Source organism: Impatiens glandulifera, chromosome 2 (assembly GCF_907164915.1).
Source record: "Impatiens glandulifera chromosome 2, dImpGla2.1, whole genome shotgun sequence".
Classification (NCBI taxonomy): domain Eukaryota; kingdom Viridiplantae; phylum Streptophyta; class Magnoliopsida; order Ericales; family Balsaminaceae; genus Impatiens; species Impatiens glandulifera.
Genome location: NC_061863.1, coordinates 9,194,411 through 9,217,806, shown reverse-complemented (window position 1 = coordinate 9,217,806; position 23,396 = coordinate 9,194,411). Strand labels below are relative to the sequence as shown.

At 29.2% G+C, this 23,396-nt stretch overlaps 3 protein-coding genes and 1 non-coding gene across 4 annotated transcripts; 2 read left to right on the top strand and 2 right to left on the bottom strand.

Moving 5' to 3' along the window:
- Positions 1 to 7,452: 7,452 nt before the first annotated feature.
- TRNAS-CGA lies at positions 7,453 to 7,534 on the bottom strand. The gene has a single exon. It is a non-coding gene; the product is annotated as a tRNA-Ser (tRNA).
- A 2,103-nt stretch (positions 7,535 to 9,637) lies between these two features.
- On the top strand, positions 9,638 to 15,602 carry LOC124926040. The gene is made up of 3 exons (XM_047466200.1): positions 9,638 to 10,170; positions 13,559 to 13,639; positions 14,956 to 15,602. Exons 1-3 carry the CDS (start codon positions 9,783 to 9,785, stop codon positions 15,360 to 15,362), a joined length of 876 nt encoding a protein of 291 aa, XP_047322156.1. The 5' UTR covers positions 9,638 to 9,782; the 3' UTR covers positions 15,363 to 15,602.
- Positions 15,603 to 17,635: 2,033 nt separating this feature from the next.
- Positions 17,636 to 19,601, top strand: LOC124926818 (60S ribosomal protein L37-3). Its single transcript, XM_047467126.1, has 4 exons — positions 17,636 to 17,706; positions 17,805 to 17,940; positions 19,192 to 19,293; positions 19,383 to 19,601. Exons 1-4 carry the CDS (start codon positions 17,704 to 17,706, stop codon positions 19,427 to 19,429), a joined length of 288 nt encoding a protein of 95 aa, XP_047323082.1. The 5' UTR covers positions 17,636 to 17,703; the 3' UTR covers positions 19,430 to 19,601.
- Positions 19,602 to 20,700: 1,099 nt separating this feature from the next.
- On the bottom strand, positions 20,701 to 22,684 carry LOC124925708 (mediator of RNA polymerase II transcription subunit 4). The gene is made up of 2 exons (XM_047465783.1): positions 22,515 to 22,684; positions 20,701 to 22,127 (listed from the first exon to the last, which is right to left on the bottom strand). The coding sequence occupies exon 2, from the start codon at positions 22,094 to 22,096 to the stop codon at positions 20,858 to 20,860; it is 1,239 nt and encodes a 412-aa protein (XP_047321739.1). The 5' UTR covers positions 22,097 to 22,127; positions 22,515 to 22,684; the 3' UTR covers positions 20,701 to 20,857.
- Between the last annotated feature and the right edge of the window lie 712 nt (positions 22,685 to 23,396).

Genomic DNA, 23,396 nt, shown 5'->3' with positions numbered 1-23,396 from the left:
AATGTCCGGCGGTCAGATCCAGAAATTGTTTTTACTCTTTAGAGACAAAGAGGAGTGTTTTATTGATTGATTCATGTTTTGTTTTTATGGGAGGTGAATTATTTTGGCAGTCGAATGACAATAATGGCCCCCCAGCAGTTGACTACTAGAAAACTAATTTCATCGTTCAAACGCATCTGAACCGCCCAAAAGGTGACCAGATTCAGTAATTGAGTTGCGGTGGGCATTGGGTAGGTTCAGTCTAAAAAACGATTAATTCGATGCTAACACTCACTCGACGTGTCAAATATACACGACTGTGAAACGTCACTTCACAGTCAAATTTTTTCTTTGTACATGTGTCGTTTTCTTAATGGATACACGTAGTTGGGTAGTATCGAACTAACTATAAAAAACAACAGAAAAATTATGAACAAAATAAAGGGTAAGAAAAAAAAATTATGAATTAAAAAAGAAATGATTAATTAATTTTTTTTTTTTTAAAAAAATAAGGGTTAAACCACCTTTCTACCCTAAAAAAAATTATGAGTGAACTGAAGCACACCTGATTCTTAACCTAGATCTGCCATTTGTGGGATATATGGTTTATTCAATTAAACGAACAATTCGATCTACATTGAAAACATATTGGTGTTGTGATTATGGATATTAACTTTATTTTATATTTTCGTTTAAATTGTACATTAATGTTTTTGTTATTTTTAAGTTAACTCACTAAAATACCTTACTCAAAAATAAAGTTGCATGTTCAATTTTTTTAAAAAAAAATCTTAATTTGAAATGGGATCATTATACTTACACTATGATAATTATTTTAATTAAAAAAAGTTTAAAGACAAAATAATTATAAAAGACCCTTTATAATTTGAAGCTTTTTTTTCAATTGTTTTAGATAATTTTTTAAAATTTAATTATATATATATATATATATATATTTATAAATTTATAATTAATAACTAGTTTCTTTTTGTTTGGGTTATTTCATTAATCATAACTTAAAAATATCATCTCACTCTTACTTTTTTTTATTACATCGAGTATCGAGTGATTCATTAGTTAAAATACTAAAATGTCTTATATTTAAAATTATTATTTTTTATTTTATTATTATTTATTAATACACTTTAATTTAATTTTATTTTTAAAATTATTACCTCAAAATCATTTATAATAGTTTAAATAACCAAGTTATTACTGAACAAGGCCTAAGATGTCTTTGTAAGTTTGGGAATTATTATAACACGGTATCTATTTCATTAAATTAAGCTAAAAAAGTCACATGTTGTATATAATTAATTAATATAATCTTAATATATAATTGACTTTAGAATAGTCAATTAATGCACATGATGAATTTATGCATGACTATTGCCTAGAAGCCTCTCCCTCCATTATTGAACTCTTTTAATTAACAATTGCAAATGAACAATTCTTTAATAAAAGGAAGAATTTGGAAAAAAAAAAATCAATTGTTTAATTCTTTGAAAATAAAAATATTGAAGAATACTTTTAATAGTTTTTTATCCAAATTATATGGAGTGTAGGCTTTAATTTGAGGAGTGATTAAATAACTTGTATTTCTAATAATTGTGTACAAAACTAGAGAAAATGAGTACTATGTAACATGTAACAATATATTTTTTTTAATATGAACGTCTCTTAAATTAAGATGGAGACAATTTGTCAACAACGGATCTAAAAGTTAAAGTTAAAATATACTTGAAATGAATTTAAAGAAAATGAAGAAAAAATTATGAAATGAAATAGTTAGATCAATATGAGTCTCTATCTTTTTATTAAAAAAAATTAAGAAATTAAATATCATGTCATTTTTCAATATTAAAAGAAAGTTAAATTGTCAAATTGAGGCTTACGAGAAATCAATTGAATTTCAAACATATTTAACGGTTGAAACGTCATTAACTTATTATATACGTGTCATTTATAAATAAAAATTCAATGTTACTAATTTAGTACTGAATTTTAGCAAATTAAAAATTTTAATTATTGAATTTTAAAGAATCGATAGTTAAAATTTAAAACTCTGAATTCGCTAAAATTGAATAGTTAAATTAGTAATATATATAAATGTCATTTAATAATAAATTAACGGAGTTTAAAACCGTTAAATACAAAATATTGTTTTATATAATTTTAATAATAAAGAAACTCAAATTTTAAGATTAAAAATAAAATATACGAAATGGTCCAAATAAAGATTAGCAATGGTAATCCGATCTAATTAATATATATATATATCTAATTAATATATATATATATATATATATATATATATATATATATATATATATATATATATATATATATATATATATATATATTTATTTATTTATTTATTAGGTAGACTTAAATCCAGGTTTATCATTATATATATAATGATGCTTAATTTTCAAAGTGTTCGGATTGTCAGATTGATAGTTATGGTTAATTTGGATATATATCTGAGAGTAAATGGATATTTGAATTGGATTGTGGGTTGATTCGTTCATAAATTTTAAACGGTTAAAAATAAAATTAAAAATAATATATGTATGTTTCGAACTTGCAACCTAACAAAACAAAAACAACTTTTTAACCAACTAGGCTAATAAAATTTTATATTTTAAATTCATACCAAATTTGATGAACGTGAGACATTTTAACAATATAAGTACAACTTTATAACTAACTAATCAAACATCAAATTTGATTAACGTGAGATATTTTAACAATATAAATTCAACTTTTTAACTAACTAATATATATATATATATAATGATGCTTAATTTTTAAAGTGTTCGAATTGTCGGGTCGAGAGCTGTGGTTAATTTGGATATATATGTGAGAATAAATGAATATTTGAGTCGAATTATGGGTTGACCCGGCCTTCAAACGGTTAAAAATAAAATAAAAAATGTTATATGTATGTTTCGAACTTGCATCTAACAAAACAAATACAAACATTTAACCAACTAGGCTAATAAAACTTTATAATTTAAATTCAACACCAAATTTGATGAACGTGGAACATTTTAACCATATAAGTTCAACTATTTAATTAACTAATCCAACACCAAATTTGATGAACGTGAGATATTTTAACAATATAATTTTAACTTTTTAACTAACTAATATATATATAATGATGATTAATTTTCAAAGTGTCTGAATTATTGGGTCGAGAACTGTGATTAATTTGGATATATATATATATATATATATATATATATATATATATATATGAGAGAGTAAATTGATATTTGGGTTGGATTGTGGGTTGACCCGCCCTTCAAACGGTTAAAAATAAAATTAAAAATATTATATGTATGTTTCGAACTTACAACCTAACAAAAACAAGTACAACCCTTTAACTAACTATGTTAATAGGACTTTATATTTAAATTCAACACCAAATTTGATGAACGTGAGACATTTTAATAATATAAATTTAACTTTTTAACTAACTAATATATATATATATATAATGATATTTAATTTTCAAAGTGTTCGGATTGCCGAGTCGAGAGTTGTGGTTAATTTGAATATATATGTGAGAGTTTATAAATACTTGGGTCGGATTGTGGGTTGACCCGCCCATAAACTTCAAACGGATAAAAAAATTTATAAATGTTATATGTATGTTTTGAATTTGCAACGTACAACCCTTTAACCAACTAATAAGACTTATATTTTAAATTTAACACCAAAATTAATGAACGTGAAATATTTTAACAATATAAGTTTAACTTTTTAACTAACTAATTTCTCTCTATATATATATAATGATACTTCCGTTCATAAATTTAAATAGTTACAAATAAAATTAAAAATGTTATATGTATGTTTCGAACTTGCAACCTAACAAAACAAGTATAAACCTTTAACCAAGTGTGATTGACATGTGGTTTGTCGAGAAATAACAGGCCGGTATCAATTGAAAGTGGTTAAAAAATATAAATCAAATATTTGATCGGTCAAAGTGTGAGGTCACGATGCTAAATGTTAAAAAATATAAATTAAATATTTGATTGATCAAAATGAAAGTGTAAGGTCACGAGATGAAAAGTTAATTCGAAAAAAATATGTTATAGATATGTGAAAAGATAAGTTATTTTACCGAAATGAATAAAATGTGGGAGAAGAATATTTTATTTTTTATTTAAATCTATTATTCGTGATTTATTAAAAATTTTAAACATTAAATATATAGTTATTATTATTTTATTATTAAATTTATTTTATTTATATTTTTATCCATGTGACTCGTTTGAAAATAACTATACAATAACAACTATGCAAGATAATTAAGATTTTTTATAATATAAACTGTTATAATTTTTTTAATTTAACCTAAAATATAATATGAGGAATAAAAATAAAAAATAATTTTTAAGTATTATTTTAATAAATAAAATAACATAAATACGGTATTTTTCCTTTAGGAAAATCAACGTTCTGGCAGTAAAGAGTACCCACATCTGTAGGACCTGTCGGGTCACCTTTCTTCACTGTCGTGTAAGTTTTAATTTTTTTTTTGTAAGGAAAATCTAACTTTTATTAATGTATTTTTTTTAAACGTTTATTAGGAACCCATTCAAATTAAATAAATTAAGTATATTGTTTTCTTTAATACCAAATTTATCATTTAAACAACATAAAAAATTCAAATAAGTCTATTGATGTAAACAACTGACAACAAAATAATCACTGCTCGTCATGCATGATTCTTGAAATTCTAAGGAGTCAATTTTGGTATTTTTGTTGTGACATCCGTATCGCCTTTTTTGAGTGCGTGATTTGTCGCGCGTTACGAAATTTATAAACTTTCCTTCCACGTGTGATATTTTATCATGTACTTTTTCGTAAATCTAATTTTATTTTTTCGATGTGATCTTAATTATCGACATATTTTTTCGAAGACATTAAGATATAATATTGTTATCAAGCGTTTTATAATTTGAAGTTTTCCATTCTTAATCATTTGTGCCTTCCCTTTCATGATTCAAGCTAGATAGTTTCTCGACCAATTGACATAACTATTTCTTCTTCATTTAAAACTCCGTAATAAAATCCTCCAACTATTTCACTATCTATTGAATGTTTTGTTCAATCTATCCTCTTATTCACCTGAATATCTCAATGACAATTCTCGATCTTCATTAATGTGAGGCTTCAACAACAATTGTAGGATCCACGATTTTGCATGTAGAAAATAGATATGTATTTATCAATTATCTATTGTCTTTTCAACTCCTCAAAACCCTATATGTATTTATCAATTACCTATTGTGTCTTTCAACTCCTCAAAACCCTTGATCTCACCATCATTAACTTAGGTTTACATGTAGACTTTTATCTTGATTTGATCGGAAAATTTTCTCTTATTACTTTGTCCATTCTTTCAGAGAATATAGAAGTTAGTTGAAATTTGATTCGCCTTCCAACGAGGTGAAAACATCGTAATTATAATATGTATACGATTATTTTCTTATCTAAACCTATTTTAATTAGTAAACACTTTAAAAACGATTTTCTTGTTTAAGGCTAACAACCTTTTATTTATATAATTAACATGTATTTTGATTTAATATTAGGAATAACTCCAAATAGCAAACTAAGAGATCAACTATTACAAGAGTAAAGTCGTCCATCATTTATTGATAAATTGAACAAATAAATTAAAGAACGAAAATAATTGTATCTTCTAAAAAATAAGGATCATTTTACTATAAATTATGGTGAAAGCAAATAAACAAACTAAGAAAAAAAAGTGCAATACATGAAATTGAAACCAACCAAACACAACATAATTAAAGTCTATCAAACAAACCCTTAGTCGGATTCATTATTTTCATCAATTTGATAACAAGTTGTGAAATTATTGAATTCCTATATTCACACTTAAACCTTTGAATTTGATAGATCTGACTTTTTGTTTTTGTTTTGAAGAGTTTAATGTGATTTTCAGCTTATGATTCATTAGTATATAATAAATGTTGTCATTATTGAAGAATTATTTATGCACAAGACATAAGATATATATGATTATTGATAGCTTGCTATTGTCACTAACTTCATTAATACTACTCTCTCTTCCATTTACAATTTTTTTGGAGCTTAGTTAGAGATTAAGTAAGAATCTTTTATATTTTTAAGAAATAAATACACTTTTAATTTGTGAGGATTGTAATTGTAATATTGTTGAGATAATAAATATCAATTTAATACATACAATTGTTTGGTGTTTGGTATAAAACTAGAAACAAACTTGTATATTTGGTGGACAAATTTGTTAGATTGAAATATGAACATTTATTTTATAGTTATACATTTCCGGCCCCGTTTTCAACGGGTATCTCATATTCAATATTCGGGTATCCGATTCCTAACAGGTACTCTAAATACCTGATATCATTTATCTTTTCAATTTTGATTTTCTCAACTTGAAATAAGAAGGAAAGAAAACAAAGACAAAACTAAACAAATTTAAGATTAGAACATATGGATTCGTGTGGAAATTTTATTTCTCTTCTTGAAAATTTTATAGTCAATTAATTATTTTAATGTATTCAATTTATACCTAACATTTTTTCATATTATGCTTTTATTGTTATACTTAAACGATTTTTATTAAATGAATTATTTTTAATAAATAAATAAGAAAATCCCATTGTTTAGAATAATTTTAATATATATATGAGCTACTTTATTTCTTTAGAGCTTTTTCCCACATGCTAACAAAAAATTAAAAATTATTTCACCCATTTCTCTGAACAATATCATCTCAATCAATTTTCTTGACTAAAATATATGTCTTGAAATAAATTTATTAGTATTTTCTTGTCTAAATTCAACTCACATTTGACTTCAAAAATATTTTCAAATGAATTCAATTGAATGAATAGTTAATCAATTAGACATAGAGTTCACTTCCTAACAATTTTGAAATAATAATAAAACATAGAGAGATTATAATCAAATTTACCAAAAACTAAATAATTTTCAATTGGGATAAGATTACTCTAACTCACCCACCTTCTAAAAATATTTTACCTATAAACAAAAACAAAATTAATTTTTTTTTTGTTAAGAACGTTTTGATTTAAAAGAAGGGCATGCTAGTCATTCCGAGGATAAATTTGGATCACAAAAAGTAAAAATTCATAACTTGAATTTTTCATTTTTGTACTAGGATCATCAAATAAGATTTTGTAAAACCTAAAATAACTTGAAAAGCCTGCTCTCTAAGTTTATTAGGATAAATGTAAGGCAAGGGTGTTGCCAATTCTCATATCTAGGATTCATTATTTTCAAACTTAGATTAATTTATTTAAATGTGTATATGATGAGAAAAAGACAATGTTTTATTGTTATTTGGGTAATATAACAAAAAGGGTGATAAAGATGAATTATAAAAAAAATCAAGAAAATTAAAAAATTAAAAAAAAAAATCGTCAACAGCAGGATTCGAACCTGCGCAGGCAAAGCCCAACAGATTTCGAGTCTGTCTCCTTAACCACTCGGACATGTTGACTTTTGTTTAAACTTATCTTTCTTTTTTTATATTGATTTTTTTATTATTTGTTTTAGACAATAATCATTTTAAATAACAACTTTGTATTTTAGTTGGGAAGAATAAAATTTATAGAATGAAAGTATATTTATCTCTTTTGTTTCTTTAAAAAACAGGAGGGTATTTAATTTTCACCATCTTGAAAAGTTTAGTTACACTCAATTGTATTCTTTGTAGCATATCCCTAAATACAAATTTAATAGAGTATTTCAACATTTGATGTAACAATACTGTTCTAATTTGTTGGATACATATAATAGAGAAAACAATTGCATTATTTTTATTCTAAAACTATTGATTCATTCTCAATTCTTTGCATCTCCCAAAGCTCGTACATTCCAATTTAAAATATCACTCTCCCTTGATTAATAGTCATATGCCAATATGTTTTGAACCAAATAATTATGATATTTAATACTAAAATTTCACAAAGTTTTGGAGATTTTTGTTTCACTTTTGATACACTTTAAATTGTATAAATATTTTAGAATTTTTGTGAGCAAATTAAACTGTTACAAAAACAAGTTAACATATTTCTCAAAAGTTAATCAAAATCAACATTAAAAAAAAAGAAGATAAACTTAAATATCAAAACAAGTACATAAACACAAAAATTCAATAAATTCGTAATACTCAACATATTGCTAAGGATATGGAAGATAATATAAGTACCTTCACATTCATTTAGAACTTTTATAAATTTGTAATTTAATTAGAACTTGTATCTAACATATTTTGCAGTTATATGATTTATATTAACATAACCCACATATATATTAAAAATAAAACATCTTTTTTTTTCTATTGTATTAAAGAGTAATATATATGTTTTGAGATTTTTTTTAAATGTAATGAAAAATTAAAAATTATCCCTCATTAAATTTTCCACATTACACATAATTCTACTCGGCCCTGACAACCAAATTCAATAATCCGATGCAGCTACAAAAGAAATTGAAAATGATTTTTTTGAGTGCAACGGGAAATTTGAAGAGATGATTCTCAAAAAGTGGTTAAATGCGGAAAGTGCAGATATTAAAAAAAAACGTTGGTGACCACTTTTACTGTTTTTGGACGATTTTGCCCATGTCGGAGGTTGCGTGACGCAACCGGAATCGCGAGATGAATATTTTTTCGTCTCGCAACTGGGGTTGCGTGACGCGATTACGTGACGCAACTGAGGTTGCGTGATGCAACTGGGCCATTTTCTTTCAAAAAAAATTCATAATTAAAATTTTTTGAAAAATAAAAAATTGCGTCACACAACCTCAGGTTGCGTGACGCAATAGGGACATTTCGTCAGAAAAAAAAAGAAGAGAATCACCGTTTTTTAATTTATGCACTGACACTTTCTCCATTTAAGCCTATTATTGGGTCATTTCTTCAAATTTCCTAGTCGAACCACCTACACAAATAAAGACAAAGAAAGATGATACTAGGAAAAGAATTATATCTTTTACTATTTTTTACAAAGGTCATATAACCATAAAAAGTCTAGAATGATCCAAACTTGGATAGTTCAAACTCTATAGACTTAAATCAAAGTTTGATAAAAACGTTCAAAACTTTTCCATTAGGTGACTGAAAAAAAGATTTTCCAAAAAAAAATCACACTTTCATCTCGTTAGGGACGGTTTTTCTCCGGTTTATCAGGAATGGACGAGAATAATATTTGTGTCCCTCGTCCCGATCTCGCACCAAACACTGATAAACATAATAAATATATTTATTTTTATATTTTATAAGAATTTAAAATTTATTTTTTTATAATAATATAAATTTTCAATATATTACAATATAAATAATATTAAAATATTTGTTTATAAAACTTTATAAAAAAAATATAACGGTGATCCAATTCATTTCATTATGTCCTAATTTTCACTAATTAGAGTGAGATATGATTTTGAAATAGATATAAGTTTCTAAGTTGAAAATATTAAAATAAATGATAACACTTTATTTATGTTAAATATAATTAAAATTGAAATTAAAGAAGGTGAGTATTGATGAAAATTGAGAAGTATGAAACTTAAGAAATGAGTTGGTTTAGTGCTTATGGAAGCAATCGCAAAACATCAATCTTTATGCAGGTTCATAATCAAACAATTGGATCCAGAACTCTCAAAATCTCTCTCTTCGATGTCATTACACAGCTAACCCTGGCGAAGGGAGAAATCTAATCAGGGTTTTTGTAAACTTCTGAAAAATGGACATAATCGGCGACGCACTTCGGCAAGCATTCATGCCCAAACACGAGTACGAAAGCTTACGCGAAGAAGATAGGGCATGTCTTCGTCTACGGCGTCCTTTGTTGATCACATGCGTTGCGCTGATTCTACTAGCCATCGTCGTCTCCACTTCGATTAGCTTATCCATAGTGTATCCTCGCGACGGCTTGAAACGGCCTTTCTGCTCTGATTTGCGCTTACTGCCGTTGTCGATCAATGCAACTGTTGCTTCCGCAGTTGGCGATTCAGATCTATTGCCTCGTGCTTTTTATCTTACAGATCAGGAAACGGTTGATTATTTCTGGATGGTGTTATTCGTACCTTCGACTATGCTTTTCCTCATCTCGCTCGTTTATCTCTTGCCAGGTTAGTCTGTAAAACTTTTTTTTTTCACTTGATTTTGCTATGTTTGATCATTAGATCTTGTATATTATTGAAGATTTTTAGAGCTTAAACTGGAGATATGATAATTACTTGGTATAGGAGTTAGTTTTTTGTGTTGTTTAGGTTTAGGGTTCACCAATCCTGCTTGAGACAGAAACAAAAAGCATTGGATAATAACAGAGAGTTCTTCCTCTTCCCATATTTTCCAAGAAAGTTTATCACCTGATCTTTCACAAATCAAAATAGAAAAGAAAACCTAATAAGTTTGCCAATTCGGATATATATTTGTTTTTTGTTTTGGATGGCATCAATTGTTCTATCAGGTTATGTTTGGTTCATATTGGATTTGCCAAAACTTGCTATCTGCAATGACAGTAGGACGTTTAAGGCTTTTCAGTCTTATGTTCTTTTTAAGACCTTGTTCGATGTGATTCATAGTCACTTCTTCCTTTAAATGATTCAAGAGCTTTAGATATCTGGATTTAATCTAGTGTTGATATACTTTGACCTTTCAGTCTTATGTTCTTCTGCTTTTTAAGGCCTTGTTCGATGTGATTCACTTCATTTCTTCTATTAAATCATTCTAGAGTTGCTTGATGTAGGTTGTTTAGGTTTGTTTCCAAATAAATCTACAATCCCATCAAACATAATTTCTTTTGGCCGGGGCCTCCCTCCGCCAATGGCAACATTGGCCATCGACGAAAGCGGAGGAAGACTATCAATAGTGACCTAAAGTTCTATAACCGTGTAGAAAAATAAAGATAAATTATATTGATATATTTTGTGATGCTTGAACTATTACAATGGGAGGCAAATATATAGACAATACTAGAAGATAGTAAATAAATGGTGAAACAACTTAAATGAACATGGTTTGGAAAACACAAAACTCCCAACCACTTTGTTGAAAAGGCAAATGTGTTTTTTAAGATTATGCCTAGTTTGATATTTCCACAATATCACACAAATGTTTTTCCAAATAACCCAACATCAAACAAGAGGCCCAAAACAACAACTAAAATACTAAAATGTCATTATTTTATTCAATGAAAATATCAATCTAGGCTCATTCCAATGTCACATATGCCATTCCAAGAAACCATTACTCCAACTGATTGGGAGTTGATTTTCTTCCCAACAAAAATCACATTTATGTTTATCTAGGCCGTTGTTTTATCATGTCTTATGCTACCTCTGTTAATGGCCGGAGTAGCCATTGGTGGAGTGCTTGAATTGTCCAATCCATTTCGTACACTGATGTTTTTATCCTATTTGATTCATCAAACACTCGAAATTCATCATAAAAAAATTCCTGCATAGAGAACCTTAACTCACTTGCATCTTCTTTGGCAAGATGTTGCCTTTCCTCTGCAATCGAAGGAAAAACTGCCAAACAGGCCATTGTTCTTATCGGCTTGTCTTCTATTCCTTAAGTCTCCTAGATTTGGTGAAGCCTAATACCAACAAACATCTTTTGACAGTTGCAAATCACGTTGCAAATTTCCTAGCCCAATATGAATTGATGCCTCCACTAGTTGAAACTCTTGGAGTCAGACTTGTTTTGGGGAAACCCTAGGAGAATTGATGCACCGTGGGAAACTCCACGTGAGACTTACGGAAGGGCATTCGAAGGCAGATTTGTTTTGGACCTTAGAGCTTGTTTGTCTTGAAGGATTGTTTTATTTTGAGTTTATAAAATAAAAAGAGCATTCCCTCAATTTGCTCGGTCCACTCATTTGAGCCATTTTTCGACTAAAATGCACATTGGGTCTGAATTCTCACTTGGGCTGAAAATTCAGACCCAAGGTGGATTTGTCCCATAATGGCTCATATGAAATGAACCGAGCAAAGTGAGGAAGTGTTTTTTTAAAACAGAAAGTTTGAGTAAGAGTGGAAATATCAACCGAAGCACACTCATAGCTACTTTTGCCTTTCCAAGAGCCATTACTCCAAGTTGTTGTGTTCCCAACAAAACATCCATTTAGGCTTATCTAGGACTAGGTAGTTTTTTTTTGTTATTTATCGAGTTTCTTCTAGGATTGCCTATAAATTGTAGTTGCCTTCTAATAGTTGTACTATTCAAATATGCAAAGAAAATTTACTTCTCTATAAAATTCTACATGCCCTAGTAACATTTTAAAATAATAAATATTAAGGAATTGATTATTTGACTAATAAAGACATTTTCCTATCAAACAAGTTTTTCTTTTTTATAAAAAATATAGATCTAGTAAGCCCTGAACATAGTTCAGAAGTTAGTATCTGGTTGAAGTAATTGTTTCTCAGATATTTTTGGGATTTTCTTTAATTTTTCTTAAAGAGAAGTCAACTTTGTAGTAAAAATGTTTGTGAGCGTGGGGAGCATGTCCATTTTACAAATCAAAGGGAAAACAAATTGGAAGATCGATAAATAAAGAGGAAAGGTTAGATTCCGATCAGGTCAAAAAAATCTCTTTGTGTGCAAATTCCTCCCATTTTTTTTTTTATTGAAGTGAACGTTTGCAAGAAGAAGCCCATGATTCTCTCTTTACCCACCTACTTTCCACAAGATATCCTTATGTTGCGACTCCAGGTTTACGACATCTGGAGAGGGACTTATAAGCAATCTGGCCAACAATACTATAGGCATTGTAAACTTTCTCCGACTTCATCCATCCTCATCAATATAGCCTCTATAAAAAAGAGAATCAACTTAAATACCAACATATTCTTATTTTATTCTTTATAATATTTTAACTATTAAATACTAAGGGTAATTGGTCATATTACCCAAATAATTCACTTTTTATCTAATAAGAAAGTTTTCAATAGTCGGTTCCTAAGAGACCAAAAGTCACAGATTCGATTCTCACTTAGAACGCCTTAAGTTGAAGTGGAGGTCATACTAGCTTGCTACATTTTAAAAAAATTAATAGTAAAAATTGTAAAATACTCCCTTAAATATTGAACTTTGTAGTTCAGAAGTTAGTATCTTGTTGAAGTGTGTCAGCTGATGATTTAGTGATTTAGTCCGCTAATAATTGTTTCTCAGTAACTTTTGTGATGTGACAGGACTTATAAGCAATCTAGCCACAACACTATTATGATCAATAAATTCATTGATGAGTGTCCTTTCAATATGCAGTCTTTGCAAAAGAAAAAAATATTGACAATGATGTTTTTCAGGCTTTTCTTCTTTGTTGCTTTGATAGAAAGTCTGCAACCTGGTTTATTATTATCATAAAAGAAAGTGCGATTCTTCTTTTCTGCCTTTGTTAATGAACTCTACAATTTACCAAAATTTGGGTGCACTTATTTCCTTGAATGTTTATCAATCTGTCGGTTTATTTATGCGCTTATAATAGTAACTCATTTATTTTCTCCCTTATAGGAATTGCTGTTTCTTATTCTGCACCTGCAAGACACTGGTCTTTAAATGTTGTTGAGAATAATTATTGTGCCTCAAGACGGGGTATGTTGATCTAATCTCCTTTTATTTTAATATATGATTATAAATTCTTGTACTGATCTATTTATTCTTGGAGTTTTTGGCGCCATAAATCTAGTTTCTTTGTATAGACAGATTACCAAAATATTGATGAGGTTCTACAGGAACTGGATGATCCAAACTCCTAACTAAGTACTAAACTTTTCATGTAATGGCCCCATTTTGTAACACTTTTTATTTTTTATTTGGATCTAGATACAAAAACTTTTGAAAACTAAACTTGGTCAAAGTAATATTCAAAAAATTATGTTTGTCCATGTTTCTAGATTTGTACTCTTCTTCATGCTGTCTATAGCGCCATAAATCTAGTGTATAAACAAATAACCAAGATGTTGATTGTGAATAGTAATAGAGGTTCTATAACTTGATGATTCTAAGCATTAAACATCGCATGTAATGGAAACACTTATTTTGTATCTGAACTAGATACTTAGTCAGAAACTGATTCAAAATTTTAATTTTGTATCTATATATAGATCTGGTCTCCTTTACATGGAGTCTTTGGCGCCATAAATCTAGTTCATTTGTATAGACAAATTACCAAGATGTTGATTGTGAATAGTGATAGGGGCACTAGAGGAACTGGATGATCCTAAGCACTAAACATAGCCTGTAATGGTTTTGGAATAACTTTTATTTTTCTAGATACAGAAACAGAAATAGATTTTCAAACATTTTTTTATGTAGATCTAGATACAGAAAAAGAGAAAAAGTAAATAAATGGGGCCTATATTTATATGCCCTTCTTGCTCCACTCCAATTGTAAATTTACAAGTTTTGGCAGTTAATCACTCTGCTAGTTCTAAACCTCAAAGAATTATGAATTCTTGTTTAACTCAATGGTTGATCGTAAAACTTATGGCTAGCAAAGTCGTGGGTTCGAGCCTTGATGGCCATTTTCGGAAAAAAAACTCAAGAATTTATTATTCCACGTTTCTCTTGTAATTTTCTGCTTGACTGCACAATTAGTAGGATTTAGTGAATATTAGGACCCTCGGTCTCATTGTCTTTTTGTCTCTTTTAGCAAGAAAATTTCATGAAGAAAAAGAAAGGTGTTCTCAAGACTTTTTCTGCAGATTTATTTGTGAATGTATTTTAACTGATTTTATGGTATATTCTTTACCTTCTAACCAACTGGACATTAGCTAAACTGTTATATCCACGTTTGCATTGAAAAATTGCCAAAATAAAACTAAAATTGATTTTCTTCGGTTAGTATAAGATTTTTTCTGCATTTGGCGTCATTTTAATTAGATATTTTTTTTTAATATTTGATGCAGGAGGAGTGCGGTGTTTATGCATCCTAAACACCATGTTTGCCGTAATATTTGGTATGCTAGCTGTATTTCTCGGGTCAACTCTTCTAACCCTAGGGAGTAGCTGTTCGTTACCATTGTTTTGGTGCTACGAGATAACTTCGTGGGGTTTGGTCATTTTATTAAGTGGAACCGCTTATTTCTTGAAAAGAAAAGCTGTAGTACTCGACGAAGGAAGTTTTAGAGGGCGTAATCTAGGTTTAGAAATGCTTGAAGCAAATCCAGTTGAAATCACACCGGAGGTTGAGGGTCGTGTTAACGAAGGTTTTAAAGCTTGGATGGGATCGTCTTTTCTATCTTCTGATGAAGAAGATGACGACGATGACTTGGATGGATATCGAGAAGCTCCTGGAATTTCACACAAACTCTAATAGGCAAAAAGGACTATGAATTTTGAAGATGATTATGCAAATCGAAAAAAATCCTTTTTTCTAGGTTAGTAGATCGAAAACCACTTGAAATGTGTATACATATATGAGTTGCTGCAGCAGTAGTAAACAGACCTATGTAGTTGTTATTTGTATAAAGAAAAATTTGTTCTTGAACCGGAAAACATGGCTGCCAACAATGACACTATCTATATTCATTCAAATCGATTCTTTATTTCATTTTCCCGGTATTTTTTAAGTGACGAAGATAGATAGGGACCCAAATAGGGTCAGATTTGATGGAAATAAGTCCATAATCTATTTTTGAGATCAAGTCAACTAACCCATACTTTTGGTTTAATCAAAATAATTAACTCGTCAAAATTAACATAAAAAAAAGAGAACTCACATAAATCGTATAGACAACTGCAGATACCAGAACTGCATATCGAGCAAATGTTTGTAAGATATTCTTGTTCCGATTACAATATTGGAGATGAAAATGACAGAAATATAAATCCGTAACAGATTCAAACTCGACATTAGAGTTTTAGTTTACAGATCGTCCCTTCTCGTTTCATCATTCCTGTATCTGGTTTACTCCATTTGGCCTTCTATCCAAATTGAAAAAAAAAAACAATCCACAATCAAAAAGCATGTAAACCAACTAAGTTTATTTGTTAGTTGTTATGTAATGGAGTCTAAAAGGAAACTCTTTTGTTCTTTTTTGTTTCAGTTTTGGAAATACTATAATGTCTAATGCTAATTTTCAATAATAAAAAAAAAAAATTCAAAATATGCAATCAAACTCAACTTTGCAACAAAAATTTAAGTAAAGAACAAATGATTTTTCAAAAATTGATTAAATATGTAAAAATGTTGAGTGATTAAATATTTTTGAAAATTGAATATAATTTCTCAATCTCAATTTTTTGATGAGAAAATTTGTTAGAAAATTTATTTTTCATTTTAGTTTATTGATCAATTAGACACTAAGAATCACTTGGATAAAAATAAATAAATAAAAGGATTTAGATAGAAAGATAAGACATACAATTTTGATTATTTGAATTGTGTAAGATAAATTATTGAAAATTTGAATAGGTGATATGTTTTGTAAATTGATGTATATTGAAAACGTTTTTTAATAAGAAATGTGACTTGATGTACATTAAAAACAAAATTGATAATATCTAGAGTTTTGGGTCTATGAATCATTTCTATTAAATCACTTGAATGATCATATTGAAAAAATAAATCTTTCAATTGAAAATATAAGTGGGTTAATATCTATAAAAGTCTTAAATTATAATTTTTTCAACTAATTAGTATTTAAAAGATATTATATTTGTTTATACATTGTATTTACAAGATTTTATTTTACTTCTTAGTTTACAGTTATGTCACTTCATTAAACTGGTTATAAGATGTGACACAAATTTATTGTATTTGTAGATAAAATGCAGCTTAACATCATATTATTGAAATGCATGACCTACTTACTGTATATAAAAATCCCTATGGGATGAATAGTGGCATAAACTCCGGGCCCATTTAGAACCGCATCCATTACTAATATTGTAAAAAAATCGAAAATCGATAACTGAAATTATAGATGTTTCATTCTACCAGTTTATCAGTTAATCGATTATAGCGGTTCGGTTAATCAATTTTTTTACCAGTTAAACAATTTAGTTTTCGGTTGAACTGTTTTTTTATCCGTTTAATCGGTAATAATTTAATTAGATATTTGTAAATATTAAATATATTATAATACTAATAATATATATTAGTTTTTTTTCAATTTTAAATTATAATTTGTATAAAATTGTTTTAAAAATATATAGCATTGCCTTCTTAATCTATAGATTTGTAAAATTATGAATTATCGGTTCCTAACTAACCGACCAAACTGATAGAATCATAACCCTATATCGATTTATAAAATAAAAAATAAAATCAGATTTAACCGGAACAATTAACTGACGAGCGTATAAAACCTAATACCAATACCATTAGAGATTTATATAATAAAAAACAATATCAAATTTAACAAAGAACGATTAACCAACCGGATGACTACCTACTCTCCCATATCAAAATTTATATATATATATATATATATATATATATATTTATAATTGAAAAAAAGAATATATATTATTTTTTTTATCAAAATGAAAACAATTAACAAAGTCATTAAGATCTTGAAAGATACTATGAATTATGGGCCTCTGGCCCGATATGAGTGATGGGCTTATAGCCCATAACTAGGTTTAGATATAAATTCCACAATTTCAGAGTAAAGATCATAGTCTAGGTTTATTTCACTCCGCCAACGAAAATGGTACTTGTTCTTCTTCATCATCTCTTTCTTGATTATCATCATCAGAAGAAGAATCAATGATCTTTATCCATGACGATTTATTCAATTATTCTTTGTAGGGAAAAGGAACCGGAAGTTTTGGTAAGAGGAGGAACAAGACCCACACACTCTGTGTGAGGTGTGGCCGTCGTAGTTTCCATCTCCAGAAGAGCAGATGTTCCGCCTGTGCTTTCCCTGCTGCCCGCAAGAGGACATGTTAGCTCTCTCTCTCTCTCTATCTATCTATCTGAAACCCTAATTTATGAGCTACTTGAGATTTCTAGTGTGTTGATTTCATTTATTATTCACACGGATCTGTTGATTTCTCATAGAGGTTGATTTGTTTTGGATGGATGGATGTTAAGGCATCTCATTTCAGTGATTTATATCTAGAATAGAGTTGCAAAAAGTTATTAGATTTGATTTTTACAATGGATCTGTAGATGAAATGTTTTATTGAACTGAATTGTGAAGATGGTTTGTTTAAAGCTAAAGCATTGATTTCATTAGAAAAAAATTAGATTTTTTTTGAAAAACTGCTCCAAATGTGTGTTAAAGACTTTATTTTCTTAATTTGATGCTAAAGAAAATACTAATAGTTGTTTCTAAAATTTTATTTTGTTATATCTTGATATGGGTAAAAACCTTTTTTTGGTTCAATTGAACATGTTTATGTAGTGAGTTGTTTCTAGAGGTGATGGAGAATTGGGGATGATACTGAAACCATACGATTTGAGATGAGAATCCGGAGAACGTAGAGAACAATAAATGAATTATAAACATAGCTATGAATTGTGAATGCAGTCAGAAAAATAATAGGTTGGAATACAAATTTGGATTAGTGCCTTTTTCTTTTGGGCATCTTGTTGATTCTTTAATCGCATCCTCGGTTTCTTGTCTCTGTTCTGGTAATCTTCCTCAAATTTCCAGCTAATCACATTTCATCATCTTCTTTGATCAACTTGCTACATTTTCTTCATTACTTATTTAGAGTTAAATAGACTATCTTGTGAAGGAACTTACTTGGGTAGCTCAAGTGGTAAGAGTTTTTTTTAATATATCAAAGTTCTTGGTGTAAATTCCCACTAAGAATACCTTTAAAAAATCTATCTTGTGAAAGATTTTATATTGTTTGCAATCACTTTGTTTAGATGTTATCATTTTTTTTAATAAAAAAGTCTTTATCTCCAATGAACCTTGTTTTATTTAGGTTATTGAAAATCAAGTTATTTGCTTAAAGACATTAGTTTTTAAAATAGAGGGTATTTTGTTTGATGGTTTTAAAGATATGATTATGATCATATCCTTGGACCTTGATTATTTATACTAGGCCTTAGAGCTTTATTTGAAAAAAGAAGAAGCATGTTTGATGTTTGGTTTTAAAAATCAGATTATTTAAGGTAATCATTCAGTAGAAAGACAACCAGAACAGATTTAGTAAGTATTAATTTCTATTAATTTTTTTAGATAACTGGAGTGTGAAGGCAATCAGGAGAAAGACAACCGGAACAGGTCGAATGAGGTATCTTCGTAATGTTACACGAAGGTTCAAGACCGGCTTCAGAGAGGGTACAAACAAATCTTTGTTTTTCTCAAGCACTTTCACAAACTGTTAATTTGGTTTGATTTTGCTGAGAAATTGTCGTGTTTGATCACAGGTACTGAAGCAGCACCAAGGAAGAAGGGAGGAGCAGCATCTGCTTAAGTAGTATTTTATTTGAATTGAAAATCCCTTTTTATTGTTTCCCTTGTTTTATCATCCTTTCCTTGAACTTGACTGGAGATTTTGTTTGTAGAACTCTTTAAAGGATTGTAATATTTATTATGATTATGGATTTTCAAACTCTTTTAAGGACCATTTTTGTTACTTTGTTTGTGCGTTTTGTTGAGAATTTTGAGTTTTGATGTTTTTGATCTTTTTTCATTGATGATTGAGTTTATAATTTTTTTTTATTAATATGGAAGAGTATAAATAAATTATGTTTAAAATATATCTTGCACAATTGAAATTGTGTACTTATTTAATCATGTGATATAGAATCATTTTTGTAAGTTTATAAAATATAAGCAACCCAAACAAAATGAATTTGGATGTAATAAGAATATATGTTATTTTTTAAAGTTCATCATTTTGGATATAATGAACTTATAATGTGAAGTAAAATAAAATTTTGTTGTAAATTTAAGAAGAAAAATGAGATTTTTTACTAGTAAAGTAATATTGAATTTAAATAAATGCAGAAAAATAGAAGAAAAAAACTATGTAGAATTTCTTAAAATTTTCATTTTACATAGTAAACTTCTATCAATGATAATTTGTAAGAAAATAAAATATTTTCACTTCATTTTTTTTTAGTGAGAAATAAATAACTCAAATGGTAAGGCTTGTCTAATAGATTAAAACTTATGAATTTAATCATTAGGTTCAAAATTGTATGTCATTGTTATCCTATTTGTCATTAGTTTTAGCTTGTTTGACTCAAATTCACTTCTTTTTTTTTTGTCAGGGTTTAATTATATGGTGACTAGCACAAATTCTCACAATCACAACCTCTTTAGTAATAGCATTTTTAGTCGAGTTGTTACAGTTTGTAGTAATAAATATGCATAATTTTTTGAAATGGTAAAACTAATGTTTTTTAGTCTAATTCTCTTAGTCAAGACATCTTATTACCGTCACTATAATTACTACTTTCACCCTCATCAATATAAAGTTTTACATTCATGATTTGGATTAGATAGAATACTTTGCCAGGGAATAAAAAAAAATTAGACTAAAATCACTTTTTTTTTAGATGTGAACCACTAATGTGACTACAGCCTAGATAAATCTGACTTAACTTTTTTGGAAACACATTTTTATTATTTTCACAAAAATTCTATCTCTAATGACATGATCAATATGAGTTTTCTTAAACACATTAATCATTTTCTAAAAAATTCCAGAAATAATTCATCTGATAAAAAAAATGTTGGGCAATTACAAAACAAAACCACATTGAATTCATGCTTTGATCCAAGGTCCAATTTTTAGGTTTAGAAATTATACCAATTCGATCTTAGCTAAAGAAATAAACTTGAATGTTTAAAAGACCAACATCATACAATTTAAAAGAAACTCTCCATTCATCTATTAATCCTCTTCGTCATCTGAGCTCTCACTATCGCTACTATAATCACTACTTTCGCCCTCGTCAATATCAAGCTTCACATGTCGAACATTTATCGACTCTTGGGCCTTAGGGAACACTTGAGCCCGACCCGTAATCACTTGTTGTTGCTCAACCCTACCCATACCGGAAGCGTGAACACCGTCCAATGGTGGCAATGGAATCGGATCTCCCGGTTTCCATCCGGGTGGAACGATTGGTAAATCGCTCGGCAATTCAACCGGCATACCTGGCTTCCACCCAGACGGAACCACGATATTCGGCGGAATCAAACCTGTAACCGAAGCTAGGTTACCTAGTTGACTCGCCTCCTGTTGTTGTTTAGACTCGATGATCGGCTCTTCTCGAATAGCCTTGGGTAAGCCAATGTCGAGGTCGGAAAACGCGTACAACTGCGAGGCTCGCAGTTGCTCGTCCTGCGGAGCAGGCGGGAGCGCTCCTCTTAGAGGAGCGGTTCCGGCTCCGAATTCAGGTGGGGCAAATGTAGTGTAGCTTATTGTATGAGCGTACGATAGAATGTCGTTTAGGTTTAGTTGAGTCGAGATTGTGGTCGTGGTGGCATCTGTAGGGTTTTGATCGTTAGGTTTCAACCGTTTAGGACGGATGTAGTCGGAGTAGTCATCGACTAAATTGTCGAGGACTTGTTCGGCTAATCTAAGTTTATTAGCGAAGTTGCGAATGGTGGTGTCCTTTGATTGGATTTCGCGGGTAATTTTTTGTTTAGCATCTTGAAGGTCTAGAATTTCTTGAAGTTCGGAGACGGCTTCTACGAGCTGAGTTTGAAGAGACGAGAAGGCGGAGATGGCTTGTTTGGTAGTGGATGGAGATGGTTCGTTTGGATTCGGTTTCAATGATTGGGTTTGGGAAGAAAGGAAAGTTGGGAGGGAACCGCGGAATGAACTAATCCAATGCGGACGATTGGAAGAAACTTCGAAGATTCGAGAGGAAAGTGCAGCCATCTGATTGAGGAGAGATTGGGCTCTAGGAAGTGGAGGGAGTAGAGGAAGAAGGGTAGATGAAGTGGTAATGGTAGTGGTTGTGGTTGTGGGTGTATTTAGCGGTTGCGAAGACTGCTGAGATTGTTGAATTTGGGAGGAGAATCTAGGAGGATTAGTAGAGTTTTGTAAAGAAGGAGAATTCGGAGACGAAAGCCCCAATCTGGCCGGTGATTGTGCAATCTGGTGCTGCACATTTTGCAGCATTTTTCCGAGTTCAATTATCGCAGAAAACAACCTAAATCCAATCAAACAAAGAAATTGTGCCATGAAATCAAATATACAGGTGTTTGTATACAATCAAATATCAATCAATCAATCAATCTAACATCATTAAACCCTAAATACAGGCAATATTGAAGATACATGGATTTAATGCTGTCATATCAATTTGAAAGATCAGTTCCAGACTATACATGAATCTAAATATCAAAGCATTCCTAATCCTTTATCAGCACTTTCAACTATGAACTAATAATTAAGAGAAAATGACGAGTCCAAAACTTGAGAACAGTTTCAAATCACTTAAAATAGTCAAATATATGAATAATTCGATTATAATAGGCCTAAAAAGAGTAACATATATGAACCCTAGAAAACTATACAATGATTTCAGTATAAATACCTGGATTCGAGGAAAAACTCCGGTTCCAAATGAAGAAGAAGTCAGGTCGCGCGATGAAGAAGGATCGGTGTGAATTTGAAGAGAATTTGTGAATGAATTCGGATGAAATCGTCGAACCCTAAGTATGAGCGCATAGAGAAATTAGGTTAACGAAAGCTGTGTATGTTCTAAGTGAGAAAATCAGTGTCTTTGCCAAATTAGGGATCGGGGATCTATATCTAACTGGTCCTCCAATTATCTAAATATATTAAAATTGAATCTAAACAGTAGTATTATTATTTTTAATTTTAATATTATTAAATAGTTTGAGAACTTAATAATTAATACTGAAATTAGAGTACAATCTTCTGTTTTTGTATAATTAATTATATATATTTTTTAAATTTTAATTGAAATCTTACGAATTGAGAAGTTCAATTATCACTAAATCAACAAACTTAATCGTGAAATTAGGTTATACAGATTCAAAAACCATCAATCGATTTGGTTAGTTTCTTTTACACCCTTAGTGTGCATACATTTAAAATGAATCAAAATAAATATTTACATTTCCTAAATTTTTTCTTCCTAAGAAACACAATAAATTTGGTTAACTAGAGATATAACAGAAACTAAAATTGATGAATAATTGATTAAACAAATTTTTTTAAAAAAAATCCATAATCAATATTACAATTAACAAATCCAATTTGTATAAAAAAACTACATTTTTTAAGTGTAACTTGAACATGGAAATTTTGATTTTTAAACAAAAATTTTTTTTACTTAAATTAAACAAATTATTTTTTAATACAAACTATATAAATTATCCATCAAAATCCCATAAATTATGGGCCGAAATCTTCTATTACGGGATTCTCTTATTACGGGATTATCTGTGCT

Bases quoted from the DNA above. Each gene is read 5' to 3' on its own strand.
- LOC124925708 (XM_047465783.1), bottom strand. From the start codon at position 22,096: ATGCTGCAAAATGTGCAGCACCAGATTGCACAATCACCGGCCAGATTG.
- LOC124926818 (XM_047467126.1), top strand. The intron at 17,941-19,191 runs GTTAGCTCTCTC...TAATTTTTTTAG, and splicing joins TGCTGCCCGCAAGAGGACAT to ATAACTGGAGTGTGAAGGCA. The intron at 19,294-19,382 runs GTACAAACAAAT...GTTTGATCACAG, and splicing joins CAAGACCGGCTTCAGAGAGG to GTACTGAAGCAGCACCAAGG.
- LOC124926040 (XM_047466200.1), top strand. From the start codon at position 9,783: ATGGACATAATCGGCGACGCACTTCGGCAAGCATTCATGCCCAAACAC. The intron at 10,171-13,558 runs GTTAGTCTGTAA...TCTCCCTTATAG, and splicing joins GCTCGTTTATCTCTTGCCAG to GAATTGCTGTTTCTTATTCT. The intron at 13,640-14,955 runs GTATGTTGATCT...TATTTGATGCAG, and splicing joins TTATTGTGCCTCAAGACGGG to GAGGAGTGCGGTGTTTATGC.